Source organism: Capra hircus, chromosome 8 (genome assembly GCF_001704415.2).
Source record: "Capra hircus breed San Clemente chromosome 8, ASM170441v1, whole genome shotgun sequence".
NCBI lineage: Eukaryota > Metazoa > Chordata > Mammalia > Artiodactyla > Bovidae > Capra > Capra hircus.
Window position 1 is genome coordinate 25,126,736 of NC_030815.1, and position 22,887 is coordinate 25,149,622.

General features: G+C 43.0%; 1 protein-coding gene across 1 annotated transcript in view; it reads left to right on the top strand.

Annotated features, from left to right (window-relative positions):
* The window catches only part of SAXO1 (stabilizer of axonemal microtubules 1), a 115,149-nt gene that overhangs the window by 56,962 nt on the left and 35,300 nt on the right, over positions 1-22,887 (top strand). The window contains exon 2 of the mRNA XM_018051921.1: positions 22,147-22,326. Within this exon, the coding sequence (XP_017907410.1) occupies positions 22,147-22,326 (180 nt within the window). The remainder of the gene's footprint in view (positions 1-22,146; positions 22,327-22,887) is intronic.

The window sequence follows — 22,887 nt, forward strand, 5'->3', positions numbered from 1 at the left end:
ATGAGGCCACCAGCTTATCTTTGTATCCAGCACAGCTCCAGGGGCCCCTTTAACCAGGAGATATAGTTATGGGAACAAATGCAAGAAACAGTCTAAACTTTGGCTGCTTCATTTTCTTTGAGATTCGTGTGTGTATGTGTGATTGTGTGTTAGAGCTAATACAAGGCAGCACCCAGAGTAAATAGTTCCTGCTCATTTATGTGTTTTCTGAAATTCTACTGAGCTTGCAGTGTTTTATGTCATTTTTGTCCAACTCTATTGGGATGTGCAGGCTTCCCAGGTAGCTCAGCAATAAAGAATATACCTGCCAAGGTAGGAGACATGGGTTTAATCCCTGGATCGGGAAGATCCCCAAAGGAGGAAATGGCAATCCACTCCAGTATTCTTGTTTAGAGAATCCCATGGACAGAGGAGCCTTGCAGGCTATAATCCATGGAGGGTAGCAAAGAGACATGACTGAGCATGCATTGGGACATTTGCTAGCCAGTTGCTGGGGTAAAGGTGCTAGTACTTTAGAATCCTCTCTGATAGTCTGCAACTGTAAATAAACGTGCATAATACTAGTTTTGTAAATACTTAAAACTCATTACCATTCCATTGGTTTTCACTAGCCCTTACATGGTACCTGCACGTACTACATGACAATTTGTGAAAATGCCTTATTTTGTTAGAAGGACTTTGACAACAGATTCTGTTGGGTGGCCACTCGAAGTTATCCCTCTCTCTCTTGTTTGTTGCCCACTGCAGCAGTGGTGATAAAGAAGCCTGACCCTTGACTTCGTGGCTCCCCTTGCCACTGGGTATGGTTTATGACCTGATTCCAGTCACTGAAAGTTTTATAGGAAGTGTCTTTCAGTTGTCCTTTATCTGGTTAGAGAGGGCTGGATTCCTAAGTACCTAGGGCTGCTGACACTGTGTTCTCTCAATGGTCTTTGCCTGCTGGAATGGTCTCTGGCTTTGAGCCTGAAGGAGTCAAGGTTTAGAGTACTGCGTGGGCACCAAGAGAAAAGCGAGGGGAAGAGCATAGGGGAGAGAATGAGGAAAGGGATGGGGTCTCATGGAAACTGGAGGAGGCCTGCCCTTAGCACCTAGGCTTCTTGGAGTTTCAGAGGTGGACACTCAGGTCCACTTCCTCGTTCAGGCCTTTGTGTTGAGCTGGTCCCCTTTGCAGCCCAGGGCCCTCAGGCTAAGGATCTGAGTCTTTTGTAAGCCTTTCCGTCTAAGGACTATTGTGAAGTTTGAGATAATACAGATAGAGAGTTAAGAGCTGCGCCTTGTACATAGTCAGTGCTCTCTCAATGTTGAGTATTCATTATCGTTACCTTTGAGGGTGTACAAATCTACCGGTGGACCGATTTTTTACCTTCATGAAAAGTGGAGTGCTCATGGAGAAGAGATTTCATCTGGGCTAATGGAAATGTATGGTGTTTATTTTTTCAGTGATTCGAGAAGAGAAAGAGGTGGTCACTTTGTAGAGATGATAGAGAGCCAAGAATTTTATTTTTGTGAATCTCTCTCTCTCTTTCTTTTGGTGAAGGACTGTGTTCTACCAGAAATCAAGAATGGAATTAACACCCATTGCGTGTGCATATCTGCCTCTTCTCTCCTAACACCTCCTCATTCCCTAGGACTTTGCCAGCATCTGGGAGGTCCAGTAAGAAATGCTCTTTAAATCCTCTGCATTCTTCCAGAAGCCCAAGGGGTTTAACAAGTTCTGATTTTAGCTAGAACATATAAACCAAAAAAGAAAAAAAAAATACAATTTCTGTAACTCGGTTCTTTATGCCAGAAATCTTTTGTGTGTTTGTCAAGTAAAAGTATAATAAAACCTGGATCTTTTGTTATTGGCTATTGGGCAGTTGATATAAAGCAGGATATTTGTTCAGAGATAAGAGTGGGTTCCGTTTAACATTTATAAGGTCATATATTTTTTTGAAGGGGTGGGTTTCACACCATCGGTGTAAAGTTAATATCAGTAAACTTGAATTTCCAGAGAGACAAGTATATTGAAAAAGTACTTTTGGAAAGAGGTAATTTAAAAAACTTCCCTTTAAGCAAAACATCTGAGTAGAAGTAGAGAAAAATCATTAGTGAAGTCAGAGACCACTTGGATATGATGAATTATGAACACACAGCACAGTGAAGTAATTTCATTCCAGCTGCTCAGCTGTGGTCATAATTAAACTAGAAATTTGGCCTTCTGCTTTTTTGGGGCAGGGGGGGTGTCTTGTAACAGTGACTTCAGTCCCTAAGAATCAAATGCTTGTTGAAAAATGTTTATGGCCCTCAAAGGAATAAATATAATGCAATGCGGCTATTTTTCTAAAATTATTCCACTCATTGCTTAAATTATTTTTCTTTCACTTTAATGACATTATAGGAGATCTGGCTCAAATTTTGAAAAGCTCCTTAGAGGCAGAGGGAAAAAAGCATAGATTAGCACTGGTAAATCTTTTTTGATGGAGGATGTAACAGTTGTTGAAATTTCAGTATCAGTTGAAATTCCAAAGGTTTCCAGCACTGAAGCAAGCAGCAGTGGGGTTTGGGGAATGCTCAGTTTATGAAGGTAAAGTCAGTAGCTTATGAATAAGCAGTGGAGAAAATTCTCACTGTTGAAATCGGGCGTTGGCTGCTAGATTCAGACCTGCTCTGTCTGCATGTGCTTGGGCACTTGCTGCTGTGAAGGGCAAAAGTGCTCTTTTCTGTGGCTGCCAAGGTGGGAAATAGTACTGGGGAGGTGGGCAGTGTGTGTTCAGTGTTCAGCTGGGTCAGACTCTTTGTGACCCCCTGGACTATAGCCCGCCAGGCCCTTCTGTCCATGGATTTCCCAAACAAGAATACTGGAGTAGGTAGCAGTTTCCTCCTCCAGGGGTTCTTCCCAGCCCAAAGATGGAACGCCTATCTCCTGCAGCTGCTGCGCTGTCAGGCATGTTCTTTCTACCACTGAGCCACCCGGGAAGCCCCAGCTGGGCAGGAGGGCCGGTGCTGGCAGGAGGCAGTGGAAGCCACTTCCTCCTCATTACCCGCAACATGAGACAGGTTCACATTTAGAGAAGGGAACGTTTCCGGTAATCCTGACACAGAAAGACCTTGACGGTGAAAGTCACGTGGAGGCTGATTCTTCTGCATTGAGTTTTGGAGCCCAAGGCAATGGGACATCGATAAATACAGTAAAGTGCCTGGTAATACCACAGTAATTCACAAGGGCCTTGACAGTTCCCAGGCCTGTTGGTAACTGTTTAGTTCAGTTCAGTTGCTCAGTTGTGTCTGCTCTCTGAGACCCCATGGATTGCAGCATGCCAGGCCTCCCTGTCCATCACCGACTCCCGGAGCCTACTCAATGTCCATCACGTTGGTGATGCCATCCAACCATCTCATCCTTTGCCATCCCTTCTCCTCCCACCTTCAATCTTTCCCAGCATCAGCGTCTTTTCCAATGAGTTGGTACTTCACATCAGGTGGCCAAAGTATTGGAATTTCAGTCAATCAGTTCAGTCACTCAGTCGTGTCTGACTCTTTGTGACCCCATGAACCGCAGCGCCCCAAGCCTCTCTGTCCATCACCAACACCCAGAGTCCACCCAGGCCCATGTCCATTGAGTTGGTGATGCCATCCAACCATCTCCTCTGTCGTCCCCTTCTCCTGCCCCTAATCCCTCCCAGCATCACAGTCTTTTTAAATGAGTCAGCTCTTCGCATCAGGTGGCCAAAGTATTGGAGTTTCAGCTTCAACATCAGTCCTTCCAATGAACACCCAGGACTGATCTGCTTTTTGATAGACTGGTTGGATCTCTTTGCAGTCCAAGGGACTCTCAAGAGCCTTCTCCAATACCACACTTCAAAAGCATCAATTCTTCGGCGCTCAGCTTTCTTTATAGTCCAACTCTCAAGTCCATACATGACCACTGACAAAACCATAGCCTTGACTAGATGGACCTTTGTTGGCAAAGTAATGTCTCTGCTTTTTAATATGCTGTCTAGGTTGGTCATAACTTTCCTTCCAAGGAGTAAGTGTTTTTAGATTTCATTGCTGCAGTCACCATCTGCACTGATTTCGGAGCCCAGAAAAATAGTCAGCCACTCTTTCCACTGTTTCCCCATTTATTTGCCATGAAGTGATGGGATCGGATGCCATGATCTTAGTTTGTGAATGTTGAGCTTTAAGCCAACTTTTTCACTCTCCTCTTTCATCAAGAGGCTGTTTAGTTCTTCTTCTTTCTGCCATAAGGATGGTGTCATCTACATATCTGAGGTTATTGATATTTCTCCTGGCAATCTTGATTCTAGCTTGTGCTTCCTCCAGTCCAGCGTTTCTCATGATGTACTCTGCATATAAGTTACATAAGTAGGGTGACAATATACAGCCCTGACGTATTCCTTTTCCTTCAACATCAATCCTTCCAATGAATATTCAGGACTGGTCTCCTTTAGGATGGACGATTGGATCTCCTTGCAGTCCAAGGGACTCTCAAGAGTCTTCTCCAACACCACAGTTCAAAAGCATCAATTCTTTGGCACTCAGCTTTCTTTAGAGTCCAACTCTCACATCCATATATGACTACTGGAAAAACCATTGCTTTGACTGGACGGACTTTTGTTGGTAAAGTAATGTGTGTGCTTTTTAATATGCTGTCTAGATTGGTTATAACTTTCCTTCCAAGGAGCAAGTATCTTTTAGTTTCATGGATGTAGGCTTTAATTTCATGCCTGATGAATTTAATTTCATCATCTGCAGTGATTTTGGAGCCCCCAAATTAAAGTCTTTCACTGTTCCCATTGTTTCCTCATCTATTTGCCATGAAGTGATGGGATAGGATGCCATGATCTTACTTTTCTGTGTGTTGAGCTTTAAGTCAGCTTTTTCACTCTCATCTTTCACTTTCATCAAGAGGCTCTTTAGTTCTTCTTCACTTTCTGCCATAAGGGTGGTGTCATCTGCATATCTGAGGTTATTGATATTTCTCCCAGCAATCTTGATTCCAGCTTGTGCTTCATCCAGCCCGGCATTTCTCATGATGTACTCTGCATAAAAGTTAAATAGATAGGGTGACAATATACAGCCTTGATGTACTCCTTTCCCTATTTGTAACTAATCTGTTGTTCCATATGGTAACTCTGTATAGGGCGTAAAGAGCATGCTTGTTTCCTGGTGACAGGATGTTGGGCTGCTTTTCTGAAGGAGAGGGAGCGAGGCTGTGCCTGGAGACCTGCCCTTTGGCCCTGTGCAACTTGTTGCCAGTTCACCTGCTGAAACTCAAAGCAGAAATCCTGGGCTGCAGTGGATGTGTGCACAGATGGGTTTGCGAAGGGCCTGCTGAGGCGGATGGCCAGCTTTATTTATAGACCCACCAGAACTCCCAGTTCTTTTCTCCAACTTTAAGTTAAGAGAGGAGGTCAAAGTCTTGTATGAACTAACAATGCTTGGGGGTAGTTTGACCTCAAAGGTGACAGCTCAGGGTAATCTTAGCCAGATCCTGATCCTTCCGGGGGGCTGTGAAAACAGTACTTGTTTGTTATTTATGCAAAATGAGGGAAGGGGCATGTTTGGCAGGAGAAATTATGCAATAAATTAAAGCATGTTGAGCAGTTGATGTCAGCTGGCTGGTGGAAATTAACATAGTGGGTAACGTCACTGTTGTCCTTTTACCTTAATTAATTATATGAGACATTTAACATGTTGAAACATCAAGCCAAACATCTGGATTTTTATGTGTAGTGGTATTTATCCAGCTATTTATTCTGCCTGCTTTCTGAGGAAGAGCCATGCTCATTGGGTCCTGTCTACACGATCCCTAACTCTGAGCTCTTTGATGGTGGTAGAGAAATGTCTGGTATTCTGAGTGATCCACTTGTTTTTTCTTCAGAAAGGAATTTGATATGATAGAGAGAGCATCTTGGGCAGTTAGCAGAACCAGCCCTGGTCCTGCTTTTACCACTGGTTGTTCTGTGAGATTGAAGCACATCTTTAGCACCCTCTTGGCCTTGCTCCTTGATCTGCGAGGATATTTCGAGAGAGGGATCATTTCTGCCCTCCTTAGCTTTTAGGTTTGCAGGAGGAAAGAGATCGAATGGAGAGGCTCTGTAAACTCTCTGTTTTACAACTGCTCACCCACCTGCCCAAAATTGTTTTAGGAAGCATGTAGGTGTTCTGGGCATAGCTTAGCTGGTTATATAATAGTGAACACGATACCCTCCCTGTCCCCACACCAAGAAGCCTAGTCTGGGCAAAAACAAGCATTAAAAAAAATATCATTGATTAAGTGCTGTGATACGAATAATTATGCAGTGCTCTGGCGGCAATGCAATCTTGGGTTAGGGGTGAGGTGGTGGGTCAGAGACAGTCATTGTTTTAAAATAGGGATTAAAGAGCCTTTTTTTTTTTTTTTGCAATGCCTGGATGAGTGCCTTGGGAAGATTTGTTGAGCACAGCTGTCGGATCTTATTCGAAATGCACGGGATGCTCACTTGATTTTTTGAGAAGAGAATGAAACTCTGGTTAGATATGTGTGCTCATTGCTTTTTGGCTGGAGGACACTAAAAGACCGTGTGGGAACAAGCCCGGTGCAGCTGACACAAACTTCAGAGTGTGAAAAGGCCATGTGGGAACAAGCCCGGTGCAGCTGACACAAACTTCAGAGTGTGAGAAGGGAAGCTGCCTTTGGTTGCTGGCTCTGCACTTATCATCAGCCTAAATCAAGATCCTGTTTTGTCCCAGGTGGTTGGACTAAAGCCGCGTTGGCCTCGGGGGAACTCTTGCTGAAGCAGATACACACTTGTTTCATGCAGGCCCTGCCTTTTAGGGATGTGTTCTAATATTTCTTTAATTAGAAAAAAAATTATAACTGCAAAAAAGAGAAGAGTGATGAGCCCGTCCCTGTCAATAATTATCTCCAAAGCATCAATAATTGTCAAGGTTTTGTCATGTTTGGTTCATCCATCAACTCCAGGCATCTTGTCATTTTACCCCTGTGTACTTCACTATGCTTCTCTAAGTTTGTGGACACTTTTTTTAAGTTACCATAATGCCATGATTGCATTTGAAAGCAGAGGATTTTTAGGAACTTTTTCACTTTCCAACATTTTTTGATAAAAATTTTGAGCGTATGACAAAGTTGAGAATTTAATATGCACGTCTATATATCTGCTGCCTAGGTGCTCTCATCCACATTGACACATCTCTCCATCTGGTCTTCCTGTTACCCCTCTGACCATCTATCCCTCCATCTTTTTTTATGTATTTCAAAGTAACTCACAGACATCAGTAAACCTCTCCCCTAAATAGTTAAGGATTCATATCACAGTTCAATATTGATTAACTTTTTGTTTTGAGGTAAATTTATAATGAGATGCACACATCTTGAGATGTTGGCTTAATTTTGACAAATTCGTGTGTCTGTGTAACTCCAGGGCTTCCCTGGTGTGGCCTCAATTGGTAAAGAATCTGCCTGCAATGCAAGAGACCTGGGTTCAATCCCTGGGTCAGAAAGATCCCCTGGAGAAGGGAATGGACAACCCACTCCAGTATTCCTGCCTGGAGAATTCCGTGGACAGAGGAGCCTGGTGGGTTCAATCACTAAAAAATTGTAGAACCATACTTGCACCCTGGCAAATTCCTGACTACTCCTCCCCAGTCATTCCCTTCTTTCTCTCTGCTTGTGGTAACCACTGAATGGATTTTTTTTTTCCTACTAAAGGTTAGTTCCTTATGTTCCAGAATTTCATATAAATGGAATCATGAAGTATGTACTCCTGACTTTGTTTGCTCAGCAGAAGTGTTCATGGGCTTCATCCATGTTATGTGACTGCTACTCTGTGGTTGCAAGTAGTTTATCTTTTTATTGCTGAGTAGTATTCCATTAAATGATGATACCAAGACATCTATTCTCTCACTGATGGATACCTGTGATGTTTCTACTTTTTTGTTTATATGAATTAGCACCTATGAAGATTCTTGTCCAACTGGTTTTTTTTTTTTTTGGTGAATGAATGGCTTTTATTTCTTTGGATAAATTCCTAGGAATGAAATTGCTGGACTAGTAGGTAGATCAGCATGTAGAAACTGCCATAGCTTTTGTCTAATTGGTTTGGACTTTTTTACAGTCTTACCAACAGTGAATGACAGTGCTAGTTATTCCAACAACCAACAGCAGGTTTTGTTAGTCTTTTTAATTTCAGCTGATCTGGTGTGTGTAGAGTGGTATTTCTTGTAATGCTAAATCGCTTCAGTCGTATCTGACTCTTTGCAACCCTATGCACTGTAGCTTGCTGGGCTCCTCTGTCCACGGGATCTTCTAGGCAAGAATACTGGAATGGGTTGCCATGCCCTCCTCCATGATGTTAAGCAGATTTGTAAATGTTTATTGACTGTTTGTATCTGTTCAGATTTTTGTCTGTTATTTTTGTGACTTTCTTATTGAGTTATTGGGTTATCTATCTTTATATACCCTGGCTACCAGTCCTTTGCTAGGTATCTGTTTTGCAAGTATTATTTACAAATGTGTGGCTTGCGTATTTTCATAGTTGTATCTTTTGATGAGCAGAAGCTTTTGACTTTGTCTAAATAACTCAACCAATTCCTTCCTTTATGGTTATTATTTCCCATTGACTCAGAAATCTGCCTTCTCCTCTTCAAAAGGTATTTGTCTGTGTTTTCCTCTAAGAACTTTATAATTCTAGCTTTCACATTAAGGTTTGTTGTGGTCCATCTTAAATTATGTATATATGTGACTTGAGATTGGGTTCAAGAATTTGTTTTTTAAAATCAATATCTAGGCTTTGTTTACCTAGGAAGTGCCATGGAACATGGCTAAACTGCTAAAATATGAGTCTAAGCTGCTTTTTTTTTTTTTTTAACAGTTGTAAGTGGTCTGCTGGGTCAGACCACAATGGACACAGCTTAGCCACATGGAGTACTTGTGCCTATTCTTCTTGAGTGCCCACCATATGCTGGGCACTGAGGCAATAATAGCCAAGACTCGCCTTTCAGGGTGTCGAACCGAGCAGGATGCTGCCAGCATGTGATGCGTGAATGGGGGGAGGAGCAGAGTGAACATGATCTGATCAGGGATCTGGGAAGTCCTCCTGGCAGGAGAGGTTTTTGAGCTGAAATCTGAAGGACATGAAGGGGGTTAGGTGGGAGTAGAGTCTTGGCAGTGTTGCCAGAGCTGATGGGGAGGAGATGTGCCAAGTTGGAACAGCTCAGGTGGCATCTGCCTTCCCCTGGAGGGTTGGTTGTTAAAGAAATGGAAAGAGAAGGTGCCTTGGTGACTGGCATGCTTATTTCTGCATGTCTCTTCAAGACTCTGCTGCTGCTAAGTTGCCTCAGTCGTGTCCGACTCTGTGCGACCCCACAGACGGCAGCCCACTAGGCTCCACTGTCCCTGGGATCCTCCAGGCAAGAACACTGGAGTGGGTTGCCATTTCCTTCTCCAATGCATGAAAGGGAAAAGTGAAAGTGAAGTCACTCAGTCATGTCAGACTCTTTGCAACCCCATGGACTGCAGCCTACTAGGCTCCTCCGTCCGTGGGATTTTCCAGGCAAGAGTACTGGAGTGGGGTGCCATTGCCTTCTCCAGTTGTTGGGGCCATTGCTGCAATGACTGCCCTACATCTCTTGTGGATACCTTAACCAATTGTACCTCCTCCTCCTTTTTTTTTGACTAATTTTATTAAAATTATTTTTAATTGGAGGATAATTGCTTTACAGTGTTGTGTTGGTTTCTGCCATACAGCAAGAATCAGCCATAGGTATGCATATGTTCTCTCTCTTGAACCTCCCTTCCACCTGCCACCCCTCTAGGTTGTCACAGAGCACTGGGTTAGAGCTCCCTGTGTTACACAGCAAATTCCCATTAGCTATCTATTTTATTTATGGTAATGTATCTATTTCAGTGCTACTCTCAATTTATCCCATCCTCTCCTCCCCCTTCTGTGTCTTAAGTCTGTTCTCTATGTATGAGTCTCTATTTCTGCCTTGTAAATAGGTTCATGAGTACCATTTTCCTAGATTCCATATATATGCATTAAAATACAATACTTGTTTTTCTCTTTCTCACTTACTTCACTCTGTATAACAGGCTCTAGGTTCCAACTGCACCTCATTGAAGAGATTTCCTCAATTCACCTAACTTTTTTTTTCCACAAAAGAAACTCTTCTTTCTTTCGTCTGCCAAGGAGGAATGGGCAAGGAGAGCCTCTGGGATCCCCTCCATGGCTCCGAATGTATTCTCTGTCACTCTCTCCAGGCTCTTGATTTCCCCATGGACCACAGGTTCTCGCTGACTGCCTTCCTGCCCACTCAGCCTGGTGGCTGCACATCCCAGCAGAGCTCCTCTTGTTGGTGCCTGCCACCCCACAAACCCTTTGCCTCCCACTCTGCTGAAGCAGAGTATCTTCTCCCAGAGCTTCTGAGCCTCGCTACACCATGTCCTGGTTGGGCCCTTCTCCCTCGGCATCGCTAGTCCTTGGAATCAAGTCGGCCTTCTTTCTGGTTGCTGCTTTAGCACCCTCCCTAGGCTGCCCTACGGATGCTTTGAGCCTTCCGCCTCCTCTGCTTGCTTTGTCTTGATGCCTTAGGGCCTTGCATCAAGGCTTCCAGACTGGTGCTGCTCAGATTCACATCTCTCCTTTCAAATTGTCCCTTGCCTTGAACCCCACCCACCTCCCCACTGGGCGCCCTCCCCAACCTTAATCGTACCTGCCATAATCATGTCTCTCCCTGCCATGCTGCCCTGCCCCCCAACTTAATCATATCTCCTTCATTATATCCAGGCTCTGGCTTCTTCAATTGTTTTTGCTCATCAAAGAATCCCTGACTGATACTCTGTTTCTCTACCTGCAGAGAAGACCTGCTTTCACTTCTGTTACCCAGTACCCCATGATGATAATCACAGCTTACAATTCTTGTGCCTGTCTTGAGTAATTTCTAGAGCTCCTAATGGACTTTTTGGTTGGTTTTGTCACCAGATTTTTCAGTATGGCCTCCCTGCCCTCCTCCACTTTGTCAGCAGCATCCATTCCTGGGTTCCTGCCCAGCTGCTCTGCTAAAGCTGCTTTCTAGTCACCATACAAGATTTTTCTGTGGCATTTAACTGCTAAAGATTTTAAATCCTTTATTTGGCCTGTCCCTGAATTGTCTTCTCTTTGTCAGCGTTTCCCTCTGAACTTCGCTTTGCACCCTAAATTTGGTGTTCTTCAAAACGCTGGCCTTGTGTTCAGTCCTCTTTTCTCGTCTTGGCAACTGCTTTCATATTTGTGTGCTTTGTCATTTCTAGATGTCTTCCAAAGTTTGATTCTTATATGTCACCGTTTTCAACAGTTGGGGGACATTTCCACCAGAATTCTTTCCCTCTCTTTCCTCCTTTCTCATTGATAGGTTCATTCATACATTTACCCCCTACCCCCACTTCCCTAACCCAGCAACCTTGACAGACACGGCTGCCTGGCAAGATGGGCATCCTCACTCACTTGGTTGAGATGTGTAGCTTTTTAGTGTGGCTCCTAGGGAGTCACTGCTAGTTGGTGCATCAGTTGTATCTATTCATCGAATTTGTACCAGATGGCCCTGCTTTCTCTTACCAAGAATCTGGTCCCCTGAAGGATTCAGTTCAGTCGCTCAGTTGTATCTGACTCTTTGCAACCCCATGGACTGCAGCACGCCAGGCCTCCCTGTCCATCACCAACTCTCGGAGTTTACTCAAACTCATGTCCATTGAGTCAGTGATGTCCTCCAATCATCTCATCCTTTGTCGTCCCCTTCTCCTCCTGCCTTCAATCTTTCCCAGCATCATACTCTTCAAATGAGTCAGTTCTTCATATCAGGAGGCCAAAGTATTGGAGTTTTAGCTTCAACATCAGTCCTTCCAATGAATATTCAGGACTAATTTCCTTTTGGATGGACTGGTTGGATCTCCTTGCAGTCCAAGGGACTCTGAAGAGCCTTCTCCAACACCACAGTTCAAAAGTGTCAGTTCTTTGGCACTCAGCTTTCTTTATAGTCCAGCTCTCACATCCATACATGACTACTGGAAAAACCATAGCTTTGACTAGATGGACCTTTGTTGGCAAAGTAATGTGTCTGCTGTTTAATATGCTATCTAGGTTGGTCATAACTTTTCTTCCAAGGAGTAAGCGTCTCTTAATTTCATGGCTGCAGTCACCATCTGCAGTGATTTTGGAGACCCCCAAAATAAAGTCTGCCACTGTTTCCATTGTTTCCTCATCTATTTGCCATGAACTGATGGAACCAGATGCCATGATCTTAGTTTTCTGAATGTTGAGCTTTAAGCCAACTTTTTCACTCTCCTCTTTCACTTTCATAAGAAGCTCTTAGTTCTTCTTCACTTTCTGCCATAAGGGTGGTGTCATCTGCATATCTGAGGTTATTGATATTTCTCCTGGCAATCTTGATTCCAGCTTGTGCTTCTTCCAGCACAGCATTTCTCATGATGTACTCTGCATATACATTAAATAAGCAGGGTGACAATATACAGCCTTGACGTACTCCTTTTCCTATTTGGAACCTATTTGTTGTTTCCTATTTGGAACCAGTCTGTTGTTCCAGAACTGTTGTTCCAGTTCTAACTGTTGCTTCCTGACCTGCATACAGATTTCTCAAGAGGCAGGTCAGGTGGTCTGTTATTCCCATCTCTTTCAGAATTTTCCAGTTTGTAGTGATCCACAGTCAGTGGCTTTGGCATCATCAATACAGTAGAAATAGATGTTTCTCTTGCTTTTTTGATGATCTAGCAGATGTTGGCAATTTGATCTCTGGTTCCTCTGCCTTTTCTAAAACCAGCTTGAACATCTGGAAGTTCACAGTTCATGTACTGCTGAAGCCTGGCTTGGAGAATTTTGAGCTTTACTTTACTAGCATGTGAGATGAGTGCAATTGTGCGGTAGTTTGAACATTATTTGGCATTGCCTTTCTTTGGGATTGGAATGAAATCTGACCTTTTCCAGTCCTGTGGCCACAGCTGAGTTTTCCAAATTCACTGGCATACTGAGTGCAGCACTTTGACAGCATCATCTTTCAGGATTTGAAATAGCTCAACTGGAATTCCATCATCTTCACTATCTTTGTTTGTAGTGATACTTCCTAAGGCCCACTTGACTTCATGTTCCAGGATGTCTGGCTCTAGGTGAGTGTTCATACCATCATGGGTTGTGAAGATCTTTTTTGTATAGTTGTTCTGTGTATTCTTGCCACCTCTTCTTAATATCTTCTGCTTCTGTTAGGTCCATGGAGAAGGAAATGGCAACCCACTCCAGTGTTCTTGCCTGGAGAATCCCAGGGACGGGAGAGCCTGGTGGGCTGCCGTCTATGGGGTCGCACAGAGTTGGACATGACTGAAGCGTCTTAGCAGCAGCAGCTGTTAGGTCCATACCATTTCTGTCCTTTATCGAGCCCATCTTTGCATGAAATTTTCCCTTGGTATTAGTCATTACCAAAGGTTTACTTTATAATCACTGTTCAATTCCCTAACACCACAGGCAGGATAAAGGCGGGAGTAATTCAGATTTCTCCCACCACTGTGTTTCTCTAAAGATCTATGTAGAAGAGGAAATGTGAGTCACCTTAAGATTGCTATGAAATATATGTATCTTCAACAGTGGTCTTATTTTTCAGTTCATAAAAGCATTTTCATTTCTTCCTTTGCCTCTGGGTATGTTATAGATATGAGAGAACAAATTTTAGAAAATATTTTAAAAGGTTATAAACAACTGCAAGTAGATACAGATGCACTTTGGTAAAAGCGCTGGCTTTGTCCATGCTTGGAGGCTAACTGGGTTGGCTTTGTGAACTGTCCAGGAGAAGACCATTCAAAGATGTAGGTCCTCCTCTGAGAGGACCTGCCTCTAGGGTCTCAGAGTTCTTGTTAACTCTAGATACCTTGTTGTTGTTCAGTCGCTAACAACTGTTGTTGTTTGTCACCCTATGGACTGTAGCACGCCAGGCTTCCCTGTCCTTCACCATCTCCTGGAGTTTGCTCTACCTTGGAATCATTCTAAACCATCAGTATAGAATGAGGACTTTTTGACTTGAGATTTGGTGATGGTTGGCACCTTCCCCTCTCCTAGAACAAGAACGCATCTTCTGCTTGAAACATTTCCTCCCTTGCACAGCAGCTGTGACAGGTCACAGGCTCCCAACTACCGGGCAAAGGGGAAAATGTGCTGCAAATCCTCTAAGAGCCTGCATTTTGAGTTTTAAATCAGGTTGTAAATGGAAGTCAATGATGTGGGAGTTGATATGTGACCTGGAGCGGATATTGCTGCTGACCGGCTGTGTGACCTTGGGCAGAAGCTTGGTATGTCTTATTCTCAGTGGCCACATCTGACTGATGAAGCCAAAGGGGTTGGCTGATCTCAAGCATCCTTCTAGACCCAGTGTTCTGTGTTCTTTGTTTTCCTGGTTGTTACTATTATTTTATGTAATGAGACTGTTTTTTAGGCATTAAAAAAAAAAAAAGTTCTGTGGAGAGATCAGAGTCTTAAAAAGCACTTGGAATTGCATCTATTTTTGGTTTGTATTTGAAAGATTTTGGGATCGTCAGGAAAGGGGAGTGCATTCTTTCTTGGAAGGCTGAGGGTAGCTAAGACAACAGGGAAGGGCAGAGCAGCCAGGATACAGAGGTGTTTGGTACAGGCTGGCATCCCACTAAGCCACACAGTAGATATGGCTGTGGTTAAGAGTACAGGCTTTGGAATCAGGCAAAAGGCCTGAGGTTCTAGTCCTGACTTTGTTACCTTCTGGCTATGTGACCTTGAGTGAGATAAACCTCAATTTTCATGTTTGTAAAATGGGGAAAATAAGAGAGCTTCCATTATGGCACTGCTGTGAGGGTTAGACAGGATGAGACGTAGAACTCTTAGCCCATGTGATGTGTAATAATTGCTCAATTAACATAGCCTATTAATCACAGAGTGCTTGCCTTAGGCTGGGCTAGACATTTTCCTTCCAGTTATCTGCTTTAATCCACACAATCACACTAAGTAGAAGTTGTTATCCTCATACCCTAGGGGAGGAAATCAAAGTTCAGAAGAGTTAAGTAATTTTCTCAACATTATACAAGCAGTCAGTGGCAGAGCTAGGACTGGAAAACAGTCTTCCTTCTTCCAAAGTCCCTTTCTGCCATGCTGTCTGCACCGTGGAGTAGAGAGTCCTCCTCACTGCCCACAGGGTTTAGCAAGAGATTCTAAAAGACCACAGTAGAGGCCAGATGAGTCACTGGTACCCACCAAATGCTGTCCTGCTTACAAACAGATTGGGTTCTAAAGAACTATTAGAAGTTCATTTGTTTGAAAAGTCTAAAGTTACAGCAGCTACGATTCATGACGCCTCTTTTTCTTTATTCAAACTTGAAACTTTTAATTTTGTATTGAGGTATAGCCGATTGACAATATTGTGAGTTACAGGTGGACAATGAAGGGACTCAGCCATGCATATACATGTATCCATTCTCCCCCCAATGCCCCTCCCATCCAGGCTGTGACACAACATTGAGTAGAGTCCCCTGTGCCATGCAGTAGGTTCTTGCTGGTTATCCACTTTGAATATCATGCTGCCTCTTGGTGGCAAGAAGAATTGCCATACTTTCTCCCTGATGAACAGCTTTGTTTGCAACCATGAAAATTCTTAACGTCAAAATTTTTAAGTAGAGAAGCATGGAAGGCAGAGCAGACAGTAACAGGGTCCTCAAAGAGGTAGGGACACAACGCCAGGCACAGAGATAGAAAGTGATGGCCTGCAGCAGAGTGCAGCGGGATCATCGGTAGCTCCCTGTGGTGGCGGCGGCGGTGGTGATGATGGTGGTAGAAGTAGCATTCATGATTGGCCCTGAAGGAAGGGGAACATTTTGAAAAAGTGGAGGTGGCAAGAAAGAGGTTGGCTTAGGGTGCCTAAAACTGGAGATAGCTCTGTGGAGTGAGGAGATAATGAAATAATCTGCCTATTAATTTTTCATGTCTTTTAATATATGCCTTGATTCTGTTACATGAAGGCAGACGAGAGAGTCTAAGAGGCAAATACCCTATTTGTCAACAAAAGTATTTCTAGGCATTTGTCAGGAGAGCTTCCAGCACCCAAGTGCTTGCAGTTCTTTTGTCTGTACCTTCAGATACTAGACCTGCCCTTCTCAGCAGGGAAGCCACCACCACATGTGGCTTGAGCCCTGGAAATGTGGTGGTCCTGATATGTGCTGTCAATGTGAGACACACATTAGATTTTGAGAATGTAGTAAGGAAGTTCAGTTCAGTTCAGTCACTCAATCATGTCCAACTCTTTGTGACCTCATGAACTGCAGCACACCAGGCCTCCCTGTCCATCACCAACTCCCGGAGCTTGCTCAAACTCATGTCCATCGAGTCAGTGATGCCATCCATCCATCTCATCTTCTGTCGTCCCCTTCTCCTCCCACCTTCAATTTTTCCCAGCATCAGGGTCTTTTCTAGTGAGTCAGTTCTTTGCATCAGGTGGCCAAAGTATTGGAGTTTCAGCTTCAACATCAGTCCTTCCAATGAATATTCAAAGGACTGATTTCCTTTTGGATGGACTGGTTGGATCTCCTTGCAGTCCAAGGGACTCTGTCTTCTCCAACACTGCAGTTCAAAAGCATCATTTCTTTGGCACTCAGCTTTCTTTATAGTCCAACCCTCACATCCATACATGACTACTGGAAAAACCATAGCCTTGACTAGACGGACCTTTGTTGGCAAAGTAATGTCTTTGCTTTTTAATATGTTGTCTAGGTTCTCTCTCTGGCTAGGTTGCATGGTTCTCTGAGCTTCAGATTTTTCATCTGCCTAGGGAGAATGTTGGATCAGATGTTTTCCATTTAAAAATTTAAAAATTCTATAATTCTAATTTGGAATCAACTGTTGTTAACAACTTTTTTATTCTGGGTTCTCTTGAAAGGTCTCTATTGTCCCTTTACCAATGCAGAAAATATTAGGATTATTTCCTTTTATTGCTGGTCCTTTAGTAATTCTTGGAGTGGAAAAACTTCAGAGTTCTGATAGATTAAGGAGACCTTACTCTCTCTTTTCTTGGTCTGCTGGCCTATCTAGGCTTGTTTGAATGTTCTCCTGAGCTGGGCGACTGAGGTAATTGGTTCAGGTATCAGAGAGCTAGAACGAAGTGTTGTGTTTCTTTGGTTCATGATTGTTAAGACCACTTTCAAATAAACCATGCATTGTGATCCCGCACTCTGTATTTAGACACTAGGTCCATAAAAACAGAATCTGCTCTGCCTTTTCCCTTTTGGCTCTACTAATATTATTAGCACAAATCAGTTGTGTCTTTGTCCATATCTTTCTCCAGTAGTTTATCCTCCTATACATTGTCCATCCAGCTCTTAAAATATCTGAAATATCAGGCTAGCTAGTTTCCAGAACACACAAGTGTAAGACTTGGTTTTTATCCCTGAGGAACTCCCGATAAAGACCAATAAGGTGAAGACACAGTACTTGGGGTCTTGAGAGGGACTTTCAGTTTGGAGTGGGTACAGATGAGGAAAGAAGGTTGCTGCATGAGCACACTCAGGTGATGAAACATTGAGTTTCTGAGAGTCTTTGATATTTCAAAGTGAAACAAGGTCTTAGTTAACTGAAGAAAGTGAAAGTGAAGTCGCTCAGTCGTATCTGACTCTTTGCGACCCCATAAACTGTAGCCTACCATGCTCCTCTGTCCATGGGATTTTCCAGGCAAGACTACTGGAGTGGGTTGCCATTTCCTTTTCCAAAGCATCTTCCCGACCCAGGGATTGAACCCTGGTCTCCTGCATTGTAGGCAGACACTTTATCGTCTGAGCCACCAGGAAAGTCTTAGTTAACTAGCAACATCTCAAATAAAATCTTCCCTGTAAATATATAAAGTCCATTAAATGGAACATCAATGCCTGGAGGCAAGTGTATTGCTATACCGAAATCCTCTCTCATGAGGCCAGTTATAATGTATTTTTTGCCATTGAATTTATTTTTCTGTAGTAATGAACCTTTATAACATGTTACAATTTGAAAAAATAACAATATGGAAAGGAGGTTATATAAAAGCAAAGTTTTACTGGTTTAAAAAGAAAGAGCACTAGAGAGGGAAAATTATTTTAAGTCTGGAGTTAACTTAGATTCAGGCACTTGCAATAAAGTAACCCTTAATAAAATCTTGATTTTTCTCTCCAAAGTGTGGGTGAATAAAATATATCTGCAGAGATATTTTTGGGTAGCCAACACTTCTTGGCTTTTGATTTGAGGTTTGTAGGAATCCCAAAATGATAGGGTACTAATTGGCTTAGACTGAAATTTCAGATAATTGGACTGATTTTGAGCCTAGTAATGCTAACAATAGCTAACATATACTGTGGGAAATGTATTTCATAGTAAACAAAACAAAATAGAGCACTCATTTCTGTGCCTATACTTAAGAGATACTTGCATATTCTTTACTATCTGAGCTATCAGGGAAGCCCTATTAAATATATATAAAATATAAATATGCATCTTCATATGTTAAATGCCAGTAATGTACATTTTTAAAAGAGGAAACTTTTGGGACTTCCCAGGTGGTGCAGTGGGTAAGAATCTGTCTGCTAATGCAGTAGACACAAGTCTGAACCCCGATTTTGGGAGGATTCCACATGCTGCAGAGCAGCTAAGCCCATGTACCACAACTACTGAGTCTGTGAGTTGCAACTACTGATGCCTGCGTGCCTAAAGCTTGTGCTCAACAAGAAGAGTAGCCACAGAATGAGAAGCCCTCAAACTACAGTGAAGAATAACCCTGCTCTCTGCAGCTAGAAAAAGCCAGTACAAAGCAACAAGGACCCAGTGCAGCCAAATAATTAATTAAAAAAGAGAAACTTTTGAATGTATTTAACACTGAAATTCAGATATTCATACTATCAGTTCAGTTCAGTCACTCAGTTGTGTCTGACTCTTTGTGACCCCATGGACTGGAGCACGCCAGGCTTTCCTGTCCGTCACCAGCTCTCAGAGTTTACTCAGACTCCTGTCTGTTGAGTTGGTGATGCCATCCACCAAACCATCTCATACTCTGTCATCCCCTCCTCCTCCTGCCTTCAATCTTTGCCAGCATCACGGTCTCTTCCAATGAGTCAGTTCTTCACATGAGGTGGCCAAAGTATTGGAGTTTCAGCTTCAGCATCAGTCCTTCCAATGAATATTCAGGACTAATTTTCTTTAGGATGGACTGGTTTGATTTCCTTGCAGTTCAAGGGACTCTCAAGAGTCTCCTCCAACACCGCAGTTCAAAAGCATCAATTCTTCAACACTCAGCTTTCTTTATAGTCCAACTCTCACATCCATACACGACTGCTGGAAAAGCCATAGCTTTTACTATACAGACTTTTGTCAGCAAAGTAATGTTTCTGCTTTTTAATATGCTGTCTAGGTTGGTCATAGTTTTTCTTCCAGGAACTAGCATCTTTTAGAACCAATAGTACTCTTGCAACAGAAGTGAAAAAGTAAATATGGTAAGTTTGTACCCTCTTAAGTTACCCTTAGTAATATATTGATTTTTTCCCCTCAGAGTGTGGGTAAATAAAATATATCTGCAGAAATATTTTTGAGTAACCAGCACTTCTTGGCTTTTGATTTGAGGTTTGAGGGAATCCTAATCTGATAGACAAATCTACATGTGAAATGAAAATAGGGCTATTTCTAGGGATACTTGTCCATGTGCAGTTCTAGCCATATAAACAATACAGGTGTTGATCATTTTCCCTGGGGGTTGGAGATTGAAGAGAGGCACACAGTAGCTCTAGTGATGGCAGCAATGTTTATGTAGAGGGTTGAACTTACTAACAACAGGAGCAGCATGCTAACTGTTGCCTGGAAACCAGCTTTTGGCTGGAGCAGTAATGAGTTCTCTGTATGTCTGTTTCTTTTTTCTCTGATGTGATGCCCCAGAGTACTGTGTATTTTAGTTTCTGTAATTAGAATTCAGTTCAGTTCAGTCGTTCAGTTGTGTCTAACTCTTTGCCACCCCATGGACTGCAGCATGCCAGGCTTCCCTGTCCATCACCAGTTCCTGGAGTTTACTGAACTCACGTCCATTGAGTCGGTGATGCCATCCAACCATCTCGTCCTCTGTCATCTCCTTCTCCTCCTACCCTCAGTCTTTCCCAGCATCAGGGTCTTTTCCAATGAGTCAACTCTTCGCATGAGGTGGCCAAAGTACTGGAGTTTCAGCTTCATCATCAGTCCTTCCAAAGAAAAGCCAGGACTGATCTCCTTTAGGATGGATTGGTTGGATCTCCTTGCAGTCCAAGGGACTCTCAAGAGTCTTCTCCAACACCACAGTTCAAAAGCGTCAGTTCTTTGGCACTCAGCTTTCTTTATAGTCCAGCTCTCACATCCATACATGACTACTGGAAAAACTATAGCTTTGACTAGAGGACAGACCTTTGTTGGCAAAGTAATGTGTCTGCTTTTTAATATGCTGTCTAGGTTGGTCATAACTTTTCTTCCAAGAAGTAAGCGTCTTTTAATTTCATGGCTGCAGGCACCATCTGCACTGTTTCCCCACCTTTTTGCCATGAAATGATGGGACCAGATGCCATGATCTTAGAATTGGTTTAGTATAAAAAAGTTATTAAAAAAATTTGATGTCATTTCTGGATATACATTCTGGATGTCATTTCTGATCTCTAAGTTTGGAATCACTAAATGGAGCTTTGTTGATGTACTGGTGTCTGATGATAGACATACCCAGCTGGTTTGTAAGGATTGTGTATGGGTGTACAAATAATTGATATACTACTTAGCTTTGACAGCTCAAATAGCTGCCCTTTATTCACCTGTAAGTAGAATAATATGATTGTTTCTTAAGGTGCTTATGGTAATAGAATAACTCACTGTAAACTGTAAATGGAAATAATAATAAATGGAAAAACTCACTATACACTATAAATTCAAGTTATTATCTATTAGTCATCAACCTGGATAATGAGACATAACGTTTATTTAATAATTCATTCATATGTCCAATATTTGTGTTTAAAATTTATTTGTTGCTTTTGGCTGTGCTGGGTCTTTTTGCTGCGTGGGCTCTTCTGTGGTTGGGGAGAGCGAGGCCTACTCTCTAGTTGCGGCGCATGGGCTGCTCCTGGGCTCCAGAGCATAGGCCCAGCTGTTGTGGCACATGGCCTTAGTTGCTCCACAGCATGTGGGATCTTCCCGGATCAGGGATTGAACCCATGTCTCCTGCATTGGCAGGCGATCCTTTACCACTGAGCCACCAGGGAAGCCCCAGTATTTGCTTAATAAATGTGTTTTTTTGAGTGCCTGCTATATGGCAGGCAGGATATGAGGGGTACTAGAGATGTAGCAGTGAACAAGACAGACCATGGTGCTGAGCTTGATAGATAATAAACTCATCAACAGAAGTGCAAGTTACAGACAACAGTAAGTGATGGGAAAGTCATACACGTGATGAGAGAAACTCTGTGAGTGATGGGAGGGGCGGGTGGGGTGTCTTTAGGTTAAGATGATCGGTGAAGTCTAAGGAGGCAACAACTGAAATGAGACCTGAAAGAAGAAAGGAACCAGACTTTCAATGCAAAAATGTTTTCACGTCGTCAGTGGTGTATACTCAGAACTGAGGTGGTTCTGCTCTGTGTGATGCCACTTGTGAGTGAGGGTGATATTCTCAATTGACCCAGGAACCAATGAGGAAAGATAGTGACCTGGCTCTTGAGCATAGCCTTGAAGCCCCCTATTAGGTCAGATGTTAAACCCTTAATTGCTGGGTGGCTGGGAGGTACAGTGGGGTCTTGGGAGGGGCTGGGTTGGCACTCAGATGCCTCAGGGGCCACAACCATTTCCCTACAGTATGTGAGTGTTTCAGTATTTAAATGAGAAGCATGATGCATGTGAGGGCTGGTCATCAGCTATGCTTTGTAACTGTATGATCCAAGGAATTTTGACAATTAACCAATTGCAGTTACAGATCATTTAAAAAATTCTGGCCACTTCATATAGTTGAGTAGAGAAAAAGAAGGGTTAAACTCCTGCTTTCAATGTTGGCCGTCATGATTCTATACTCTGGGTCACATTTTGAGTAGGTGCGGCCTGAATGTATTCTTCGCAAGAAGGTAACCAGCCTCATGTTCCATTTTTCTTTTTTAACTAGGCGGCATCATTGTCCACACCTCCCTACCAAGATTTATGACAAAACAGAGAAACCATGTCTTCTCTCCGAATATACCGAGAACTACCCTGTCTATCACTCTTACCTGCCCAGAGAGTCCTTCAAGCCCAAGATGGATTACCAGAGAGCGTGCACGCCGATGGAAGGCCTGACCACATCGAGGTGAGGGCACGGTGTGAATGTATGAGTGCAGAGCACTGATGGAGTAACGTACATTAACCTAATGTTCAATATTACATTAATGTGCACTGCCAATACATGCTATTAACACCTTAATGTTAATTTACTCAGAATCTCTGAAAGAGAATCCTGCATTTATTAGCCAGTTTAGTTTTCCCCATCACTCTTTTAGTGAGCAAGGATTCTTGCTTGGGGCTGGGGCAGGGGTGGGGCCATGGGGCAGGAATTGCAAATTGACCTACATGGAAAGGCTTAAAGTATTAAAGGGAAATAATAACTTGAAAGGGGTGAGGGCTGCTGCAGAAAAAGGAGTTTTGGGCTTTTGCACATAAGCTCTAGTTCAGCTTGGGTGGTGGTAGTGATGTTGGTAGTGGTGAAAGAGAACTTGAGCGTTTTTGAAGTCATGGTATAGATTTTGAATTGAGGTCCCCTTGACCATACATCAAGAATATAAACAAAGAATATTTCCTTTTTAATTACTCTTGACTTAGAAACTCTGATTCTTGAGGCCCAGCTCTGTACAGAGACTGAGCCCCGTGGGTC